At 35.3% G+C, this 19,820-nt stretch overlaps 2 protein-coding genes across 4 annotated transcripts in view; one reads left to right on the top strand and one right to left on the bottom strand.

Annotated features, from left to right (window-relative positions):
• Positions 1 to 184: 184 nt before the first annotated feature.
• Positions 185 to 16,332, top strand: LOC116290262 (KH domain-containing RNA-binding protein QKI). 3 transcript variants are annotated; one of them, XM_031697271.2, is made up of 9 exons: positions 185 to 395; positions 5,892 to 6,043; positions 6,765 to 6,881; positions 7,563 to 7,706; positions 8,207 to 8,294; positions 9,537 to 9,626; positions 9,882 to 9,989; positions 11,662 to 11,706; positions 13,508 to 16,332. In XM_031697271.2, the coding sequence occupies exons 1-8, from the start codon at positions 287 to 289 to the stop codon at positions 11,703 to 11,705; spliced, it is 852 nt and encodes a 283-aa protein (XP_031553131.1). In that variant the 5' UTR covers positions 185 to 286; the 3' UTR covers position 11,706; positions 13,508 to 16,332. The 3 variants fall into 3 exon arrangements, with proteins under 3 accessions (XP_031553131.1, XP_031553129.1, XP_031553130.1); XM_031697269.2 differs by having other exon boundaries at positions 11,656 to 11,706; XM_031697270.2 differs by having other exon boundaries at positions 8,210 to 8,294; positions 11,656 to 16,332.
• An 873-nt stretch (positions 16,333 to 17,205) lies between these two features.
• LOC116290237 (sperm-associated antigen 17) overlaps positions 17,206 to 19,820 on the bottom strand; it is a 46,210-nt gene continuing 43,595 nt past the window's right edge. The window contains exons 23-26 of the mRNA XM_089038201.1: positions 19,107 to 19,231; positions 18,422 to 18,682; positions 17,973 to 18,117; positions 17,206 to 17,507 (exon numbers count right to left, since the gene is read on the bottom strand). Coding sequence (XP_088894327.1) covers positions 17,350 to 17,507; positions 17,973 to 18,117; positions 18,422 to 18,682; positions 19,107 to 19,231 — 689 coding nt within the window. The 3' untranslated portion in view covers positions 17,206 to 17,349. The remainder of the gene's footprint in view (positions 17,508 to 17,972; positions 18,118 to 18,421; positions 18,683 to 19,106; positions 19,232 to 19,820) is intronic.

The following is a 19,820-nucleotide window of genomic DNA, read 5'->3' as shown; positions in this document are numbered from 1 at the left end:
CTCCCAGTTGGGTCTTTTTGCGATAAAATGATTTCCTTGTTAACTTGGTATCTCTTTTTTTTGAGCAGAAAGAGTATTTGAAAAAAAGAGCAAGGGTTATTGAATTATTTGTGCGCGTTCTCGTTTCAGACTTTCTCGACTTATGCTAATGAGTATAGGAATAGTACCCAGTCTCTGTTGTTAATCACGCACATGTTTGGTGTTCGTTGGCTGGCAAACACTTGATTGTGAATTCTCCCGTGTTTTTTATGTGTTTTTCTTTTTTTCACTAACCCTAACAGCAACCATGTCTTGCACTGCCTCAAATGAATACCTTAACGAATTACTCAACGACAAAACCACCGTCTCGAAAATGCCAAAGATATTTCTCCACGCAGAGCGATTGCTTGACCAAGGTATGGATAGAAAGCAACTACTACTACATACCCTCCCCTAACTATAAATTTAACTACCTCACCGATGTAATATATAATAATAACAGCAATTACGATAAATAATCGCCATCACACCATCAATAATCTGCAACAACCGTGCTTAAAGTAACATTTAGGGTAATTTCTAACTATATATTACGGGGATAACAAAAAACCCTTCCAACTTTGAGCGTTGGTTCTTCTCCACCGACCGATCATGGACCGTCCCGTCTGTGCCACTGAACCGAGAGAAGCGATTTATTGTTTACTCGGAACGACTACCAGCCTTAAAAAAGCCTTGAGCGAAGCCGAGAGCGTCGTTGATGACGGCGTTTTAACCCAGGTTTGTTCTTTATGAGTTTGCACTTATTTTTGTCTAATTATTACAGAGGAAGTAACGTAGATTTTCTTGAATGCGTGGCAAAATTTGATGCTCGATCCTTCGTTGTTTGGGTCGGGCTGCTCGAAGACTTTACTACGTATCTCAACAGTATTTTGCCTTTCTAGAAATCATTACTTACTCTATGTCCAGTCAATTTGTGTTTTTTTAACTAACTAACTTAAAAAGGCACGCTTTTGTTTATATTTGATTATGGTTATACTGGTTCGAAATTCTTCTTTCGCAGTTGGGGTCTTTGAATATTTCATCCAACGCCGACCAAGCATTACCTTAGATATCACTTAAAAACCTAACTAAGAACTCCCAAATTGCGCTAAATATGGCTGATTTGAACTCCGAATGAGCTCCGATCGCATAGATATTAAAACCATTAGCAAGAAAAACTACTATTTCCTTAGCTTTGATTCCCCAATATGTCTTTCATAGACTCATCGCGCAGGATGGAGCCAGAAATTCATTTGAATTTCTCTCGAATAAAAATATACATGTCGAGCAATGGTTTGGGCATTCTCGGCAATCTGTGTCAATAAAACAATCTGGTGTTTTTTTGTTTGTATTTCTCGCTAGCCTAAACGATTCTCCTCGGTTGGGAAAACAATCTCTCAGCCATGAAATATGAATTAGAAGACTTATCTTTCTTGATCCATTAGACCGAAACACACCGAGAATCGAGCGCTGGTACTTTTGAACACGAGCATATTTGAAATTTTATTTGGTTAATTAAAACCCGATTGCCCCGATTCTACTATTTAACGCTTTTTGCGTGTATACTCAATTGAAATCGTGTAAAAAAGACATTTTAAATCGTTAAAAAAATCGTTCTACGATAAAACATTCTACTGGATGCAAAATAAGCTTACAGGGCCGGTAATTTGTCGAAGGGGTTTTCGAGAGACCGCTTTTTGGCACGGATTTCTTATTTTTCCTGCTGTTATTTGATTTTCATCCAGCAATTTTGTGTTTTGAGTCTCATGGGGCGATCAGTAAGATTAGCGGCGTTCCATGATCAATCCGAGGATGGATTAATATTCGATTTGAGGTCGAGAGGGAAGAGAGGTGAGATAGGTACGCAAAACATTCGTGTCCGTGTAACCAAATACGTACTGATAATACAGAGTTTACTTACAACCATTTGGAGAATGTTGTTCTCGTCAGGATGAATTTTAGTATTGGTAGTCCGAACGTCATGTAACTAAATCATAAACTATTGTCTATTTTGATTACATTCAGTCTTCTAAATGTTCAATCGAGTTTAAACTACGTATTTTAAACCTTTCTTTCACTCTATACAGAATCGTTGTCGTTCTTGTGAATATTGTACCAATTCGTCGTCAAAAAAAGTTCAAAAAATAATACTACTAGTGAATAGAAATATCATTACCCAACACCTGCTGCTTTTTTAAAAGGTTTTCTCGATCACAAGCTAGTTTTATTTTGTGGCTATTTTTTATTGTCATTGTTGTCAAGCCTGGTACTTGCGGATCCATGAAACTTTAATAGCGACCATTTTGGAGCCAAAATATTCCTGTCATACGATACTTAGATCATATTCCCCCTCTCTCATGACAATGATTTAATCCCTCAGACTAAAATCCAAAGAATCTTTCAAATACATCAATACATTATTCCTAGATGATGTTATATTTTACCGTCGACTGAGTAATAAGTTTACTTGTATGGATTATGAAGAAATAATAGATTTTTCAGACAATATAGATTTGTATCAATTCTCTTATAGCTGTATTATTTCTAGTTTCTAATACTGAGGCCAATAATGTGTCATTCCACCTATATTTCTTCAAGACCTTTTTTACCAGGCCTCAAATTCAACACCCAAAAAACCCTTTTTCTTAATTGAAGTATTGCCCTAGTTAGAAAGATCAAATAAAATAACCACAGCTTTAGAAAATTAAGAGTATTCAAAGTGTTATCTTTCACAGTATTTATTAAGATGTCAATTTTTGATTTGTTCTCAGTTATGGCATAGTTAGAAAATTGAAAACTCAATTCCTAGAAGCCAAATTATTCAAAATTAAGGTGGAGTGCGGAAACCACAGAATTCTTCAAACTTTTCAATTTCAAGTTTATTACTACCTTTTTACCCAAAAAAATTAAAATCATTTTTGTCGTATCCTTTTTTCTTAAAAATAATTACCTATCATAATAAATACCTTTATTGTCTAATTCACCAATTTTATTCCACTCAATAGATGTAGTTTTTGATAATGTTCTGCGAAAATTTCATCTGTTTAACTTTTATTATTGCTGTCATAAATTTGTTGTCAACTGTGCCAAAAAGCAAATAGTTTATAGACAATGGCTGAAATCTTCTGATCAAGTCAGATGTTTTCGGACACCAAGATTGAATTTTCTTGACTTTAAGTTGTCAGTTTGTTTGATCTACCAAACTATCTCTTCCATACCCTTCCATTTTTTTATCCTGTTTCTAAAACACCTGTTTTTAGTTCAGCTTGAACCTAAAAATAGTAATAAGTATAGTTATTGATTATCCTACTAGCTTTTAACATCTTCAACCATCAAAGAAAGACCAATCAACTTTGTTTAAAAAAATTTTTTTCTCACTTTATTTTTTGCAAGGGCGTTTTAAAAATTTCATGATGTAAATATAATATGCAGTGATAAAAAGCTGATAAGACTCACCAGATAGATTCATTTTTTACCAATTTGCTTGACAGTATTTCTAATTTTTCATCAGTGATTATAAATATTGCAATTGCAAATGCATGAAGGCATTTTAATATTCTAAATGGTTTTAATTTCACATGAATCTTAATTCATTTTTGTAAAAAAAAAAGCGTATAATAAGTAATTTGAATGTAGTTTTTATCATCATGAATATATAAGGTAGATTTTTAGTCTTTATGTGAAATTTGAGAAAGTCTTTTTTTGTTTCATTTCAAGGATTATCTGAGAGGCAGACACTCCGCTTGCTTTTGAAATCATAAAAGATGAATGACAGTTTGGTTATGGAATTTTTATGGCATTGACTTTCAATGGAATAGGATTGTCAGACACTTTATTATTAAAGAAAACAAGTTAATTAGATATTCTATAAATTTTTACCTGTTAAATAGATCAAGAAGATCATATGATTTCTAAGAATTTTTCGATAAAAAAAGTAAATTATTTCTTGTTTCAATTGTAAGAATCCTGTTCATATTTTGTTGATGAAATTCATATATATATAGCTTTAGAAAAAATAGCATTATCATGAATGCTAGCTTTTCCTTTCAGAGATCTTATCAGCCATCAAGCTTTTTAGTCATTTCACTTTTTAATGACCCGATTCAGCTTAGCTTTGAAAGCATTGTTTGTATAGATTACTATAAGAAATAAGTTTGGTTTCATGGCTTATTTTTCCCAAATTATCCTGATAAAAAACTGAAAAACTGTTGGTTGTATTGAAGAGTCGAAAAATTGCTTAGGAACTGCTCCAATATTTCCATATGAAAAACCCTTTTGGATTTTTTTAGCCATTTAAGGAGAAGACATGTTATGCAGGAAGTTCTTGAGTCAGTGTTAAATGAACAAATGTAAACTACATTTTAATCTATCCGGAGAAACCCCCCTCGGCAAGCCAATATACTTTATCAGATAAAGGCTTAACTGACATCATATCAGCTGTTAATAAATCTGATTGTTAGGTTGGTTTCACAGCAATAATTGTCCTGTCATTTAGGAAACAATTTGATCAATATTGAAAAGAAATTTTGATGGCTTTCAGCACATTAACATTTACTTTATGCTAAGGAAATTAGATTTTTCTCTTTGTGCTCTTAACATTGATATTTTCTAATTGAATTCTTTTTTAAATAAGTCTATAAATAACTATCATTTCTCAAATTAGAAAAAATTGTATTCATTGCTCTTATATCTCTATATCTATGCAAAGCTTCTCTTCTATTTTAACAGAATTTTTTCTAAATTATTTCATATTATTGCTTGGTTTCTTTTGCTTACTTTGCACATTAGATCATATGTAAATGAAGAAAATTTACTCAAAAAGGGTCTTACTTCTTAAGACCCCTTTGGTGTGATATTCAGATTGAAGACCTTTTAAACACTGTGTTGAATTTGAAGTTTTCCCAATTTTTTAAAATCAATAGACCACACCCACTACCTCTTTAAGACCCCTTTTATCTAAATATTCTTCAAATGTATTTTTCACTATATAAGTATTAAAACTATTACAGTATTATTATTATTATAGTTTGTTTTTATTTAGTCATAAATTAAAGTATCCTAGTCAACTACGATGCATTGCGGGCCATAATCAAAACAATCATGCCATTTTCTCTGCCAAGCAAAATGGTGTTTTTGTAGGTGAAGTTTGAAAATCCAGTTCCATTGGCCCTGTTATTCCTGCTAGACTGCTTTAAGACAATCATAGAAGAATGACACATAGTCAATTTATGCTTTCCATGAGATTTGTTAAATTTTGGCCACGAATCTAAGGTAGATTTAGTGATGTCTAACAGTTGGACGACCGAAAAGTCATAATGTCTCAAACACAATCTCTCTGAAAAATTCAGCCTACTTGCTGTGGGCTGTGGAATGAAAGACAGAAAACTGTAGGAATTTGAAGACCTTGGCATGGCAAATAGACCATTTCACAGATCCTGCGGCTCAACCTCATCCTCATCAGCGTGTAATATATTCTTTAGAAATTGCCTGCAACCTGTGAAATTTTTAAGCGTTTCAATTGTTGGTTGATGTGTAAATTCCTTTCATTACTGCAGACTGTAGTCAAATTCTAAAGAATAATTACACACTGGCGAGGCTGAGGTTGAGCACTTTTGCTCCACCAGTGTATGGAAGAGCTCTGAGAACTGTAAGCGAATGATGTAAACAATAATATAGGAGCATCGTAGTTGTATCTGCCTTCTTAGAAATAAATAACTTAAGACTTCCCATATATGATATTGTGTTATGTTTTTCCTTTGAAGAAACAAACATAATAAGTCTGAGTTCCTGTTACGGAAAAACTTTCAATGCAAAAAATGATTGCATGGTAGAAATATCAAGTTTTTCTTTCTTTCTTTTTTTTTTCATTGAAGAAATAAACAGAACAAGAAACGAGTTATTCCATGGGATAACTAATGGTGTTGAATCAAGTGCATCAGATACGTCGATAACACTGCCGAGTCCTTCAGGACCAAGGATAAAGCTAACAGAGAAAGTATTTGCCCCCGTTAAAGAGTATCCAAAGGTACTGTTGTCATCATCTTTCATTATTTTGTGTTCTCAATGTTTCTTTTATCAAGAGGAATCTGGGAATTAAGGGGGAATTGTCCTTTCATATTTACCAGGGTTCTGTACATTAGCCAGGGAAAAAAAACCCAGTTTTATAAAATTGTGAAGCAACCTTTGGGTTGATTTTAGTCGGCTAGTTCTTACAGCTAACTCACAGATCAAACCCTGAAACAACCTCTTTTATGACCTAAGTAAGGACATGGCTAACTCACAGATCTCACCCTGAGCAATATGAATCTGTGGGCTTATCTAAGTCAGGGCATGGCTAACTCACAGATTGAACCCTGAAACAACCTCTGGGCTGATAAGTCAGGGTATGGTTCACTCACAGATTGAACCCTGAGACAATCTGTGGGTTGTAATCAATATTGTAAAATATAAAAAATATGCTCACATGAAAAGCAAGTCCAGGAAACAAGCCTGATTAATCACAGTTATGATTATTATTGTTTTGTTTATTTTGTATTTTTTTAGAGATTTCTTTTTTTCTTTTTCTTCTTCTTTTAAAGATAAATTTTTTCCTCGAAATTTAACCTTATCAACAAAATCTCCTTTTAAGCTTTGTTCTTTTTGTCTGAGTTTCAACTAATATGTCACATGTTTTTTGTTCGAAGCACATCTGAATGACTAGTATACATTATCGTGATAATGAGTTTTAATTGTGCATTATATTTCAGTTCAACTTCGTAGGCCGTGTGATAGGGCCACGGGGTATGACATTAAGAGAAATCGAAAGTCAAACAGGATGCAAGCTGTTAGTGAGAGGGAAGGGCTCCATGAAAGATAAAAAGCTGGTGAGTGATAAGTGACAACAAATGGATTTTTTTATACAGCCTTTATGATATTATTTCCTTTTTCATTGTGTTTTGTGATCAACCTTGCTTTTTTTGTTATTATAAAAATACTGCTTTTACTTTTACTTATCTTTTGAGTTAATTCAAGCATTTAAAGTGTATATCAAGGAAGTTTTTTTTATTTTCAAAATCTATTTGAAGATATAAAGATTTGAAATATCAATATGCAAATGAGATGAAGTAAATTTAAGACTATATTATGCTATTTACTTTTGGAAGTAAATACTTGTGGAATTTAAGTACTGCTGTTTTTGGTTATTTGCAAATCTTCCTCATAACTGAAATACATGGCTTTGTACACTTTTAGGTTATTTCACTTCAGAATACTTGTCGTAAAATCACACTGCAAAATGTAACCTATTCTTGAATTTACGTCATCTCATTTGCATATTGATATTTCAAATGTTTGTATCTCTGAAAAAAGAATACCACTTACAAAACTACTGCAACCATAGAATATCTATCAGTCCTTATTAAACCCAAGAGGATGGGTTGGGTGGGTAATGGGTAGTTTAAAGTTGTATGGAGAAAAATTAAAAGTTGTATCTCTGACTTTTAATTTGATGTCTCATTAGTGTCAAGAAGGTAGATCTGATATTTTATTTGATGTTTTTGTTGCAGGAGGAAGAGAAACGAGGACAACCAAATTATGAACACTTAGATGAAGATCTTCATGTACTGATATCCGTTGAAGATACTGAGGACCGATGTCGTGTGAGACTTCAGAAAGCTGTCGACAGGGTACAACAGCTCCTGAGACCAGTGGTAAGCTGCTACCTTAAATTCTAGCTCAACCTCACTTAATACAAACACTAACTTAATATGGACACCCACTAAATAATGACACCCCTTAAATACAGACACCCACTAAATATGGATTGCCACTAAATATGGATTGCCACTAAATATGGACACTAAATTAATACCGACATGTACTAAATGCTGGCACCATACTTTTATAGATACTTGTTTTGTGCCTGTGAATAACCTTTACTCTTACATTAACTGCTGTGTATGAAGACTGTTATTAGGGACGCTTGTTTTTGTCACTATAGATATCCTTTATACCTAATATTGACCTGTTTTATGCAGAAACCTTGTTTTTCTTCTTTTTCCTTAGTAACAGGCATAGGTTTCCTCATTACTTCAAAAGTGTGCAGTCGTGAAAATATTTATCTGTCAGAGTTCCCCTTCCCACAAAGGATGTCAAGGTTTTTTTTTCGTATCTTTTCTCCTTTACTTTTCGTCATCTTTTTATTCTATTGAAGGAGGAAGGAGAAGATGAAATCAAAAAGAAACAGCTCAAAGATTTGGCTTTACTCAACGGCACACTACGAGAACCAGGTGTACCAGGTAATGTTCTAATGATTGACATATGTCACTCAATCTGTTGATTGAATTAAAATTTCTTGGTGTTTTAAAATAACAGCTGTGGGATCAAGGCCTCAGCCTTAATGGTATCCAGTTATGATGACTTGATGCTGGTTTGTTTGATAGCAATCGTACCTTGCCATATATAACTTATCTAAAAGGCTTTAAAATTTTTTTGTAAAGCTTATTGTTACTTAATATGTTGTTTTAATGTTATTGGTTTAAACATAGTTAATAGAGGAGAATGGTTAGCAAACCTATTGTTATCAGGTCTTTGTTTGCTTGTGAGGTTGAACCGGTCTTGACTAAAGAGAGGCATCATACAAATCAGGAAATATTTTACCAATCAACTATTTACTTTATGCAGAACCATGCAGTACTGAATGTATTGTCAAAGGGTTCATTTGCACTTTAACAATTCCCTTAAGTGGTAAACGGACTTCAACACTGGGAGATTTAAAGATGACATGGATTCGAACGAACTTAACAGTAATTCTCTTTTATACACCAAGAATGTAGTTTTGAGAGTAGGCTTTTTTATGGGTTCTTTAGTTTTCTTTCTTTCTTTTCATGTGTTCTCTCCCTTGCTACAAGATCTTTACTCCAGTTTTTCTTTCTCGAAAAATTCAATATGTGAGTAAAGTGATGGGTGTTGTAAATATTAAATATTGAGGTAATTAATGCATGTGAAGCGAACCCCACAGCGAACTCCTACAGGGAATGATGGCAATTTAAATTTTATCATTATTTTTTTAGCATGCGGACCAACCATTTTAAAAAACAAAAAAATATAGTGAATCAAATTATGTTATAGTTCAGTTAGTTTGGGACAAGCGGAGAAACAAGTGGAGTTATCGTCCAGCAATCAAATTTTGTTTCATTGTTCTTCATTAGTCCCCTTCACAGTTCCCTGCTCCATCTTGAAAGGTAACCGTGCCTTTGCATAGAAGCGAGACAAACAGTGAGCTTGCAACGATAGAGACATGTGAATAATTGTTCAAGGTGTTTAAAAAAGGTCTCTATCATTGCAAGCTCACCGTTCGTCTCGCTTCGATATGCAAAGGCACGGCTACCTTTCAAGATGGCACAGGGAACTGTGAAGGGGACTATTGTTTTCGTCCCTTTACTTGGAATAAAGTTAGTTTACATTTCCAAGTCTGGTTGTTGTGAATTTGTCAGTTCACATCTAGATGGTTAAATGTGTAGTTTTCTTTTGATTTTCAGTTGGTGGAGCCCCACCAATAGTACCAGGTGGTCTACTAGGAATGCCGATACACCAAGGACTAACAGGCTACCAACTCACTCGGCATCCAGGTAAATGATACTGTAGTGTCTTAAACTGTCATCCAGTACAAGTCACACAAGGGTTTTAAAACTTTTGACTTTCAGCCGAGTGAAATAATTTTTTTTTGTTACATTTCCATTATTACATTTTCTACTATTAGAACATTTATATATTAAAACACCATTTTTTATAAAATTGCTCTAAGGTCTTGTTTTTTATAGCAACATATGAAATAATGATAAATGTTGATAATAATATTGGTGTTATGTTTTTGTTCTTTGTAGTACCTGCAGCATACCACACCCATTTAACAGGCCTGGAATTTCCCTATGCCGCAGGTCGTCCAGGAACTATACTCGACTACCAGGCCTTACTGGAACCATCAATACTGGGTAAAAAAGATCATTAAAGAATAAACATAAAATAACTGTTATAAATGTCACGTGATTGATTGGGACTGATGCTTTATGAGAGTATGTGTGCGCACTTTCACTTGTATCATTGCTTTCCAAACTAATTCTACTGTGCTGTTTGAAATTGCAAAGCACTTGGGGATCGGCAGAACATTTGAGTAGCACTCTGCTAGGCGTCGTGCTTCTCTTAACCCTTCCCTCGTGTTCTGCCAATCCACGTTATAACTGCATACAACACGTCAGACGTTTTTTATTTCTTCCATTATTCGAGCTTTATGAAGAGATTTGAGCATATTTCTTTACTCTACTTGGTTTGTAAAATAATGGATCCATAATTGAAACAAATTCTAAAACTGCATTTTTAGAAACCTTATAAAGCTGTCTTCCGAGCTGCAATTTTTTGATGAAAATGGATAAAAGAGAAAGGAGTGTATTGTGTTACTTTTTCTAGTTTCCAAAATGCTAGGGACTGTGTAGAGGGAAGACGGAGGAGCTGGGGGCTGTAGTCCACACTTTTTGCTAAAATCCACAAAATTCTCAGCCCTCATTTCTAGTAATAAGTATTGACAAGTGAAACAAAGGTGAAGTAGCGGTAAGCTTGCTCGCCTCTCACCAATGCAACCTAGGTTCAGGCCGTGCCGAACTTGGTGTTGAATGTGAATAGAGTTTTTTGTCAGTTCTCTCCCCTGTGCTTCGAGGGTTTTGCTCCAGGTTTTCCTCCCTCCACAAAAATCAACTTCAAAATTCTAATTCAATCTTTCAGTTGTCTTGTAATTGGGTCCTTTAGACTTGTAAGGTTTCCCATCCGCCTCAGAGTGGCAAAGTTGAATAAAATTCATTCAAATTTAAATAAATAAATGTGGCTGTTGTGTTGTAAAGGTCCATGCATACTAGTCTTGGTCAGTAGCAGATCCAGGGGTGGTTCCAAGTGTTCCATGAAACACCCCTTTGTGAAGATGATCATGTTCTTGAAGCTCAGTAGAATAGAAATATGGAAAATTCCCCTTCACAGTTCCCTGCGCCATCTTGAAAAGAACCATGCCTTTTCATCAAAGCGAGACGATCGGTGAGCTTGCAATGATAGAGACCTATGAACAATTGTCCAAGGCATTAAAAAAGGTCTTTATCATTGCAAGCTCACCGTTCGTCTTGTTTCAATGCAAAGGCACAGCTACCTTTCAAGATGGGCCAGGGAACTGCGAAAGGGACTATTAAACTTTGGCTTGTCTTTACTGCAGTTTTCAATATTTTGCAAACTTGGTAGTTGCTGCTTGTTTTTTGCTGCTGTCAATCACAAATAATCAGTTGGCACCTTTTATGTTCTTGACTGGGGGTAATGAAAAACCAATTTCACACCAAGCCTTGACACTGCCTTGACAATTCTAGATTTTGTTTTAGGAAAATTAAGCAGTTCTGGAAGGGTTGCAGAAAAACGTTCAATAGGTTGAACAATTTGTCCCAACATAGTGCCACTGTGGTCGATGTCGTTGCTTGCTTGACAAGAGCAAAAAAAGAATTGCATGTTGCATGTTTATTTTTGAAGGGGTAGGGGTCGATAACCCTCAACTCTAAAGCCCCATCGTAACCCCCCTCCCCCCCCCAAATTTACTAGAATTTGTTAACATTTCCTGGAACTTTTTTCCAGGTGCAGTAAAACCAAGAAGACCAATCAGAGAACATCCGTACCAGAGATAAGGTGGGCACCGACCATGAGATGAAGTGGCGTAATGCTGCTTATGCTCTTGATTTGCAAGTGATATCGATCGTGTTAAAATTGTATCTATTTAACTATACTGGTAATAGGAAATGGACTTCTCCTACGAATAACTGAATATTTTACACTAAAGGGTTTGTCGCGAGCTCAATTCTATTTCCACACTTCGAAACATAAAATATGAATTGTGAATTATTGAAGAGAAAATCGGAAATCTCTACTATGTCTATAAATTCCTGCTGGATTTCACCAGGACTTCTGGATTAAGAAGAAGAGAAATTCCCTTGTTGCTTGCTTCACAAGGAGTTTTAGTCTGATGACTAGATGGTAAAAAAATCTTAAATTTCATAATTTTATTCTATCAAAAAGTTTTAGAAACCTCAATTTATATATTGCAGTAAATTTTGAATTAACTGCATTCCAATTTCTTGTGGTGTATGTTAGTTTTCCCATGTCACATAACATGTCATTCCCTTTGGTTTCTTTTTTCATCAGTAACGCATGAATAGATACATCAATATTAAGGAAAGTCAAAAAATATTATCCTTGAACCCTGGTTCTTGCTAGTGGTGCAAGCTGACATACGCATAAACACAAGATGAAGTCAAAGCAAGAAAAACAATCTTCCATTTTTCTTGCGTCCCTTCTTCTTATAGTGAGAATATGGAGTTGTTTCTGCTTCGGTCGCTAGTGAGAACAAGGCTAAAGGGAATGACATTTGGACTGAAATGGGAAAGCATTAAACACCCAAGTGGATGACACAATAGATTGAGCTTTCTGAAACGAAAAATAGATTTGACATACAGTTTTATTTTTTTTGTCCAAACATTTATGGACCAAATTTAGTGTAAGTGCACAAGAACTGGGAGATATTGCAGTACAATATATGAGAAAACTAGAAAATTTAACTAAGAAAATTGACTACAGATTATTTCAAAATGGGATCCTGAATAGATTTTTATTTTTAATATCATCAAATATTAATCATTGATTGGTTAATTAGAACATTTATAGCAAAATCAAGTAAAGAGTTTTATACAAAATTTTTATAAAGTTTATATTGGAAATCATATTATTATCTATTATTTTTGTGGGTCTGTTCTGAGATGTTATTGTTTTGTTATGAATTTTCCTGTTTATAAATGAGTGATTGTAATCAAAATAATTAATATTAATAATTATAAGAACAGTGCAAGTTATGAGGTTTAAAATAGTGATAAAATGGCATCCTCTGTGAATAGCCAAATGGAAGTATTTCTTGGAGGAGAAAGGTTTATGATGCACCATTTTCTCCTAACATGCATACACAAATTCTTATCTTATGTCTTAGTTACTAATGTCTAACTGTTATGAGAAGATAGATTTTGATATTCTTGTTTTGTCCATTTGTTGGCTGTCAGTTTTTTGCGATGTGATCATATTTGCCCAGCAACGCTACCACTACGGCAATTCACTAGTTCACTGAAACATGCTTTAACAAAGTAATTCAAACTCACCTAATCTTCACCAATACTGCTATCCTAGGCACGCATTATTTATACTTGCACATCGTCAAATACTTGAACACATATTACTGCTATTCAACACTATTGAATGACATAAATCTCTTCAATAATCAGTGCACTCATAATCTACGCAAAAGAGCGTAAAATTTTCTATGCGAGAACATTTTACTCACTCTTAATAACCTTCCTATTAACACCATAAAATTAAAATTAACTTTTTCAGGGAAGAAAAAACTTACCGTAAATTAATAGACTAACATGATTTGTTCTCTTGTTAGAGACTGGTAACCATAACAACGAAGAGCTTACTAATATGGCGTTGCTGCGTGATGTTAACATGGCATGTTGTGTAGTAACAGCTTAGCATATGTATATTTCACCTAGAATATGTGTATCACTTGAAAGATGGAGCTAAAAAGTCCAATTTCTTATCAAGGTTTCATTATCTTCCCATTACTTCTATTTGAGTTGTTCATTAGTTTTCATGATGAAACTTAAGGTCAAACTTCAGTTTTCCTTCCTTTGCAGAACGCACTAAATTCCAATTTTATTTGTCAATAGCATTTTTCACAGCTACTAAAAATAGATGTTGCAAAGCCTCGGGGATAGAAATGTTGACAAGCACTGAAAGTAGAACCTTCAATTACAAGGAAAAGAATAGAGTGCAAACAATTAATCCGTGTAACACTAATTACTAAATAGTACAAAATAGTGCTAATTAAACAATAGAAAACAATGGAAAACAATGGAATTTGCATGAAATTGTGCTATTTAGTATTACTAAAGTTTTGAGGTTATATTGTTTGCACTCTAATAATATCATTCCTAAAACCATAGTTCTTCCATGAGATTATAAGACTATGAAACAATGTTGCAACATATTAGCATGTGCGCTTGGCTTGGGTTGTCCACATTTCAATCCCATGATGCAAACTTGTGACGTCATCCGTGGAAAATGCTATTAGCTGTTTTAGGGTATCAATAGAATTTTGAAAGATTTTGTAAGGTTTCTCCATATTTCTGCAACCTCAAAACTTCCAGACCTCCCTGTGGTTTCTTTTTTCTTTTGGCAATTAAAATAATGAGCTTAGATAATGGTAAGTTTGATGGATGTAAGCTACAACCCCCCTTCCATAAAAAGGTGCTTTTCTGGAGTTCCTGACATGCAAAAACAGGAGAAAGCATTCTTATCTTCTTCCCCATCAATTTATCAAAAATTCTGGGGGCAAAAATTATTGGAGAAAAAATTTAAAAAAAAATTAAATCTCAGTTCCAATAATTGAATTCTGGAAATAAAATTAAAAAACTTTTGCATCTCAGTTTCGATAACATTTGACTTTGATAAGTTCTTGTTGATATTTTGGCTCCACCTTCCTGTCTCCAGTGAAACACTAGACCTTGTACATGCATAACGTACATAGAGGGCACTAGTTAACTCATGATTACAGATTTAAGTTTTGTACCAGATGATTCATAATATATTTCTTTATATTGAGAGTATCAATTATATATCAAAAAATCAATTGTCATTGTAATATATATAAAAAAAGAGCAAGGAGAGCCAGCATAGCAGTTTTAAATGTCCAAGAAAAGATTTTTGGGAAAAGGGATAATTTTCAAATGTTTGTTTTATTCAAGCATGGGCTTGTATGTGCTTAGCCTCATTTTTGTAGGTAGTGGTACGTCGTATTGGGCTCTCCTTGCTGGTCATGATTAATAGATATCGATTAATTTTTTAGCGCAGTTCCTGTTTGATTCTATGTTTTGTACACTAAATAAAAAATGCTGATTCATATGATAATGGATGATCCATTAAGATTCTTAATAGCTAAGTTTAGCAGGTATAGGCTGCTAATCCTGCTAGATCCCTTTAAGGTTACTGTATCAATTAGAAAATGGCTGTTTGGTTATTGTATATCAGTTTGAAAAGAACTTACAGTTATATTAATGGATTTTACTTAGCAAGGGTAACATGATAGATAGTTCTCTATTTCCCTTATAGAGGCTTTGCACTGCCACGTGATGGCAGCCATGACAGGAGGCAGGAACAATTGAATCTGTTTTATTATGATTTACATGAGAAAAATTCAGTTTACTGGGGGTAAAACATTCTGTTGTGCCTCCTGTCATGGCTGCTGCCACGGGATGGTGCAAAGCCTCTATTAAATCTTCATACCAGTACTATCAGAATCCTTTTGTAGGCCTAATTAACCCCATTATCTTGTGCCTCTCAAAGGTTTGTGAAAGCATTGGTATGGCAGATGGGTAAAAGAGAAATGAATTTTTATGGTGAAGGTTATCGGGTCATCACTTTTGATGGTAGTTTGATCTTAAGGGAACATTAAACTTGATTTGTATAACAATAATCATGCATGCTGATTTCAAATGCAGTTAATGAATGTAATGAATATAACAAATGCACTAATCAAGGTTTTAAAACACTAATAGAATACCTTTGGGTTGTCTGTGGAAGCATAGGGGAGGAGAATAGCCCTTGGTGTTGCATGGTGTACCCAGATGTCATCCAACTGGGGCCCTAAAAGTTCGGCTACCCAATACCCTGTAATACAGCATAACCTATCCTGAGTCTCGTTGGCAAATTGGCAAAGAGGCAAATTGTTTCAGCTTGGAGAGTTTTCTTTAGTTCAGAATTCTATTTCTTGTAAGGTCAAGTTTACCCTGCTTGAGTTTCATTCATAGAGAAGGTAAAAGGATTTTTGAAGGTTCTGTTCTGGGGTACGTTTATCCTTAGAAGGAATAGAATTCTTAACCCCCCACCCCCTCCCCCAAAAGACCTGAGCTGAAACCATACTTTGCAATATGAAGGGACTTGGTGAATTACAGAAATGCTACTTGCAACACTGAAACAAATGAACCTGCTTTTGTGCAATGCATTTACTGCAAGTGAGTTGCAAATGAAGCATGTTGGCCAAAAGAGGGCATATTTCTTCTCCTTTCTTGCTTAAGCTATGTGTAAGCTGTATTAATGTAACACTTGTGATTTAAGGCCACAACAAACTTGATTTAGTAATTGTGATTGTTAATATTGTGAAGTTGCACCAATCAGAACTGATTTATGAAATAAAGAACTTAATTTTGAAAACCTGTGTGTTCAATTAAATCTAATTAAGAGCAGATTCATGGTTTTAAACCTCTTTACTATAGATATGTCTGCCCATTTCAAGTCATGTTTCATTCCCTAGAGAATCATCTCTTTGTTTAACGGCTGCGCATGAGAATACACATAAATATGGATACGAAGTTTGACACAAAGTTTGAAATAGTATTATATTCTCTCTTCTTCATTGTTATGATAATTAGACATGGGGATAAACACTCCGGATCGTATGTAAATACAATGCGAAGTGTCATGTTGGTTGGGTACTTTGGCCTCCTTTTTGATTTAGGAGAAGAGTGCAGGGCGGAACAACCTCCCTCCCCTAAATGAGCTGCCAATGGTTAAACCTATTTAAAGTCAGCTATAGATTTAATCATATCTGTTATTGGTGCTTGAGTTTGCACACTGCAGTGCCTCATTCTAAGAAAAATCCAGGATCTGCCCAGGATCTTCAGAACATCTTTCAATCGATTATTCTTTTCTAACTTTCTAGTTTTCATTTATCCACACAAATCTTAACTCAAAAATCCCAAAAGATGAAGAAAGGTTAAATGTTTTCCTATACTGTGTCACTTAGTTACCTACCTGTAAGTCATGTAACTGCAAGTGGATCTTTCGCCCAGCTCATGAACTGCAAAGCAAATTAAGATAGCTGCATTTAAAATGTACTAATATGTGATAATGAAGTAATATACTAATATCCATTAACATCATGAACATGCAATGGAAAAAATGCAAGGTGCTTAGGCTTACCTTAACTTTAATGGCTCCTCACGGTACAAGAATGACTCCAGAAAGACATAAGGCAAATTCCATAAAATGCTCTGAACCGCTTTATACAGAAAAGACAAGCTTAGATAACAAAATATGTACAATTTTTATTCGTCTTTTGTTATGAAAAAGCACCCCTTACATAAATATAACAAACTCAAAGTGTTCAGTGATAGGCATGAAAGGACAATAATTATTAACTAAGCTTGAGCAAGGAGAAGATTCAAGTATTTAGATGGTTTCTTGATTGATCAGGGCATATTCAACAGATTTCCTGGGTCGCGTTGGATCCCGCGAAGGTGGTCTGTTTGGTACTCGGTTTGTTCCGTTGGTGAGACCACTATCTTGGTCACCATAGCGGTTCTCGTATTCATATGCTGTCATGATAGGTGAGAAATGTCAAGGTAATAACTGTATTTAAAAAATAGGTAAATTAGAACACTTGTATGTGACGTCAAAGCATGTGACGTCAGCATGTGACGTCAAAGCATGTGACGTCAAAGCACCCTTGTATGTGACGTCAAAGCTGCTCAATATGGAGGACAAAACAAGAGATTTCAATCTCCTGAGAAGTGTCCAAATTGAGCTGCATTACAACTTGCTGCAAGTTGTCTATAGAGCTCTATAAAGGCCGGTTTAGACGGTACGATTTTCGCCTACAACTGTCGTATACAACACGCTCGCGCCATCCTACAACTCGAGTCGTAGCGTGTAAGTCAAGCCTACAACTCGCATACGACAGACGCAAGCGTGTTGTATACGATAGTTGTAGGCGAAAATCGTACCGTCTAAACCGGCCTTAATGGTTGATTGTAATTTTTGGTACGTCAATTCAGTGACTTATTAAAGGATATTTGCATATACAGGAAGGTAAATGACGTCTGTCTCTGTGACTATTTCCACATGGTGTCCTATTTGACCCACACCTGAATCGCCAACAACACCAACAGCTACTGCGAATATCTCGATATCAAGCTTAGTATTCATGCCTGCTGCAACCTGAGAAAAGAGATTAAAAACAAATGATTCTTTCAGAAAATATATACCAACAATATAATTGCAGCGATAAATTTAAGGTAGGAAACAAAGGCGTGAAAATTTCTAGAATTTTAAGTTATTTGAAGAAAATGGCGGGAAGATAATGCCGCGTGTTTTCTGAAAAAGTGCGGGAAACAAAGGTAGACGCGCGTGCTGCCCAATTAAAGGCGGGGAAAATTATGCGGATGCGCGAACTTAAATGAGTTGCGAGTTGGTATGAAAAGCATTTTGACATTTTGAAAGACAATTATCCGTGTACACCTACCGGTCCTGGATTGTATAAGACACGCAGTCCTGTCGATAATGGAGGCTGTTTGATCTTAAACCTACAGCTATCGATTCCCACATTCTTCATAATAACACTATGGATGTAAGTGCAGCCTTCTTTAAGAACTCCAAACGAGACTTTGGGTGGAAACATTTCGAAACCTCGTAGGGCTTCTACGCGTCCTGGAGAAATCTTGTTACCACCGGCAACGGACACGGTATGTACGCGACGACGAACGGGGTCCTCAGTTTCTAGAAACTAAGTGATTAAGACAAAGATTTTGTATAAGTTCGGAGTTTAACCACAAGTGCAGGCTCTTTCCGCACTCATCGAAAGAACTTTAGGAAGAATTTTGGAAATTTGTGAGTGAATACAATTATTATTTTCTTGTTGAACAACATCCAACGCGATAATAAGTTTGTAACATAGCCACGACATAATGCGCGCTCTGTTTGGTTAATTAGCGTGCGCGAACGTGTATCCAGAAATGGATGGTGCACGCTGACGAGATTACACTGCTTTCGTGCTTAGCAACCCGCGTGCATCCAAAACTGGATATACGCACGCTAAGTATTGACCATTCCTTAAATATTCACGAGTGCCTATAAGACACTGGTTAAATTTTAAACAATATTGTGAGCTTGAAGACTACGGTAACTCGAGTAAGAGAAGAGGTTGATACCTGAGAGTTTAGTAATGCGCCAGGCTTAGAGCTGAGAATAGAGGTTGGTAGTTTGACTTTGTCCTTTCTAACGCCACCAGTTACATCCATGTATAGGCTCTTGGCTCCTACCTTGGGATTTCCAGCTAGGAGTAAACAAAAAGAATGTGAATATAAATGGACCCTTCTTCAAAATCATCTTAAATGCAAAGCTAAATACAAATTTTAAAAAAATGCACTTTTTCTCGATGGAATTTGTGGCATTTATTTTGTATTTCCATGTTAGCCTCGCATTGAAGACAATTTTAAGAAGGGTCCATTATCAGGTAAACGAAACAGTAGAAATTTCTCATATGACCGAGAAGGTTTTGTTCATACTTTCTGTTCCCACACGTTCAAATAGTCTCACTAATAGCGGCTGCGTAGGAGACTAACGTTCAAAGCGCTAGTAATCATTTTAATTGACAGTTGCTATGGACGCTTCTAGTGACGCGGCAGACACGTTGACCGGAAACAAAGATTTTCCCCGCGTCGCCTTGCATTCAAGCGCTTCAGGTTGAGGCAACGCGTGATTAAATTACGTTGTAATTTGTAAAGCGCCATTGGACAGAAATGGAAATGACGCTGTATAAGAATTATTATCATTATTAAACAAAGGCTTTTATAATCATTGGAATAAACATGACAAATGTTTAGAAGCTGTGGAGGTACTCATGGTCTCCCACTTCCCCACCC

Source organism: Actinia tenebrosa, unplaced genomic scaffold, assembly GCF_029948245.1.
Source record: "Actinia tenebrosa isolate PJP-AT-01 unplaced genomic scaffold, QUT_ActTen_1.0 PGA_scaffold5__44_contigs__length_20552954, whole genome shotgun sequence".
NCBI lineage: Eukaryota > Metazoa > Cnidaria > Anthozoa > Actiniaria > Actiniidae > Actinia > Actinia tenebrosa.
This window is presented reverse-complemented; position numbering and strand designations above follow the sequence as displayed.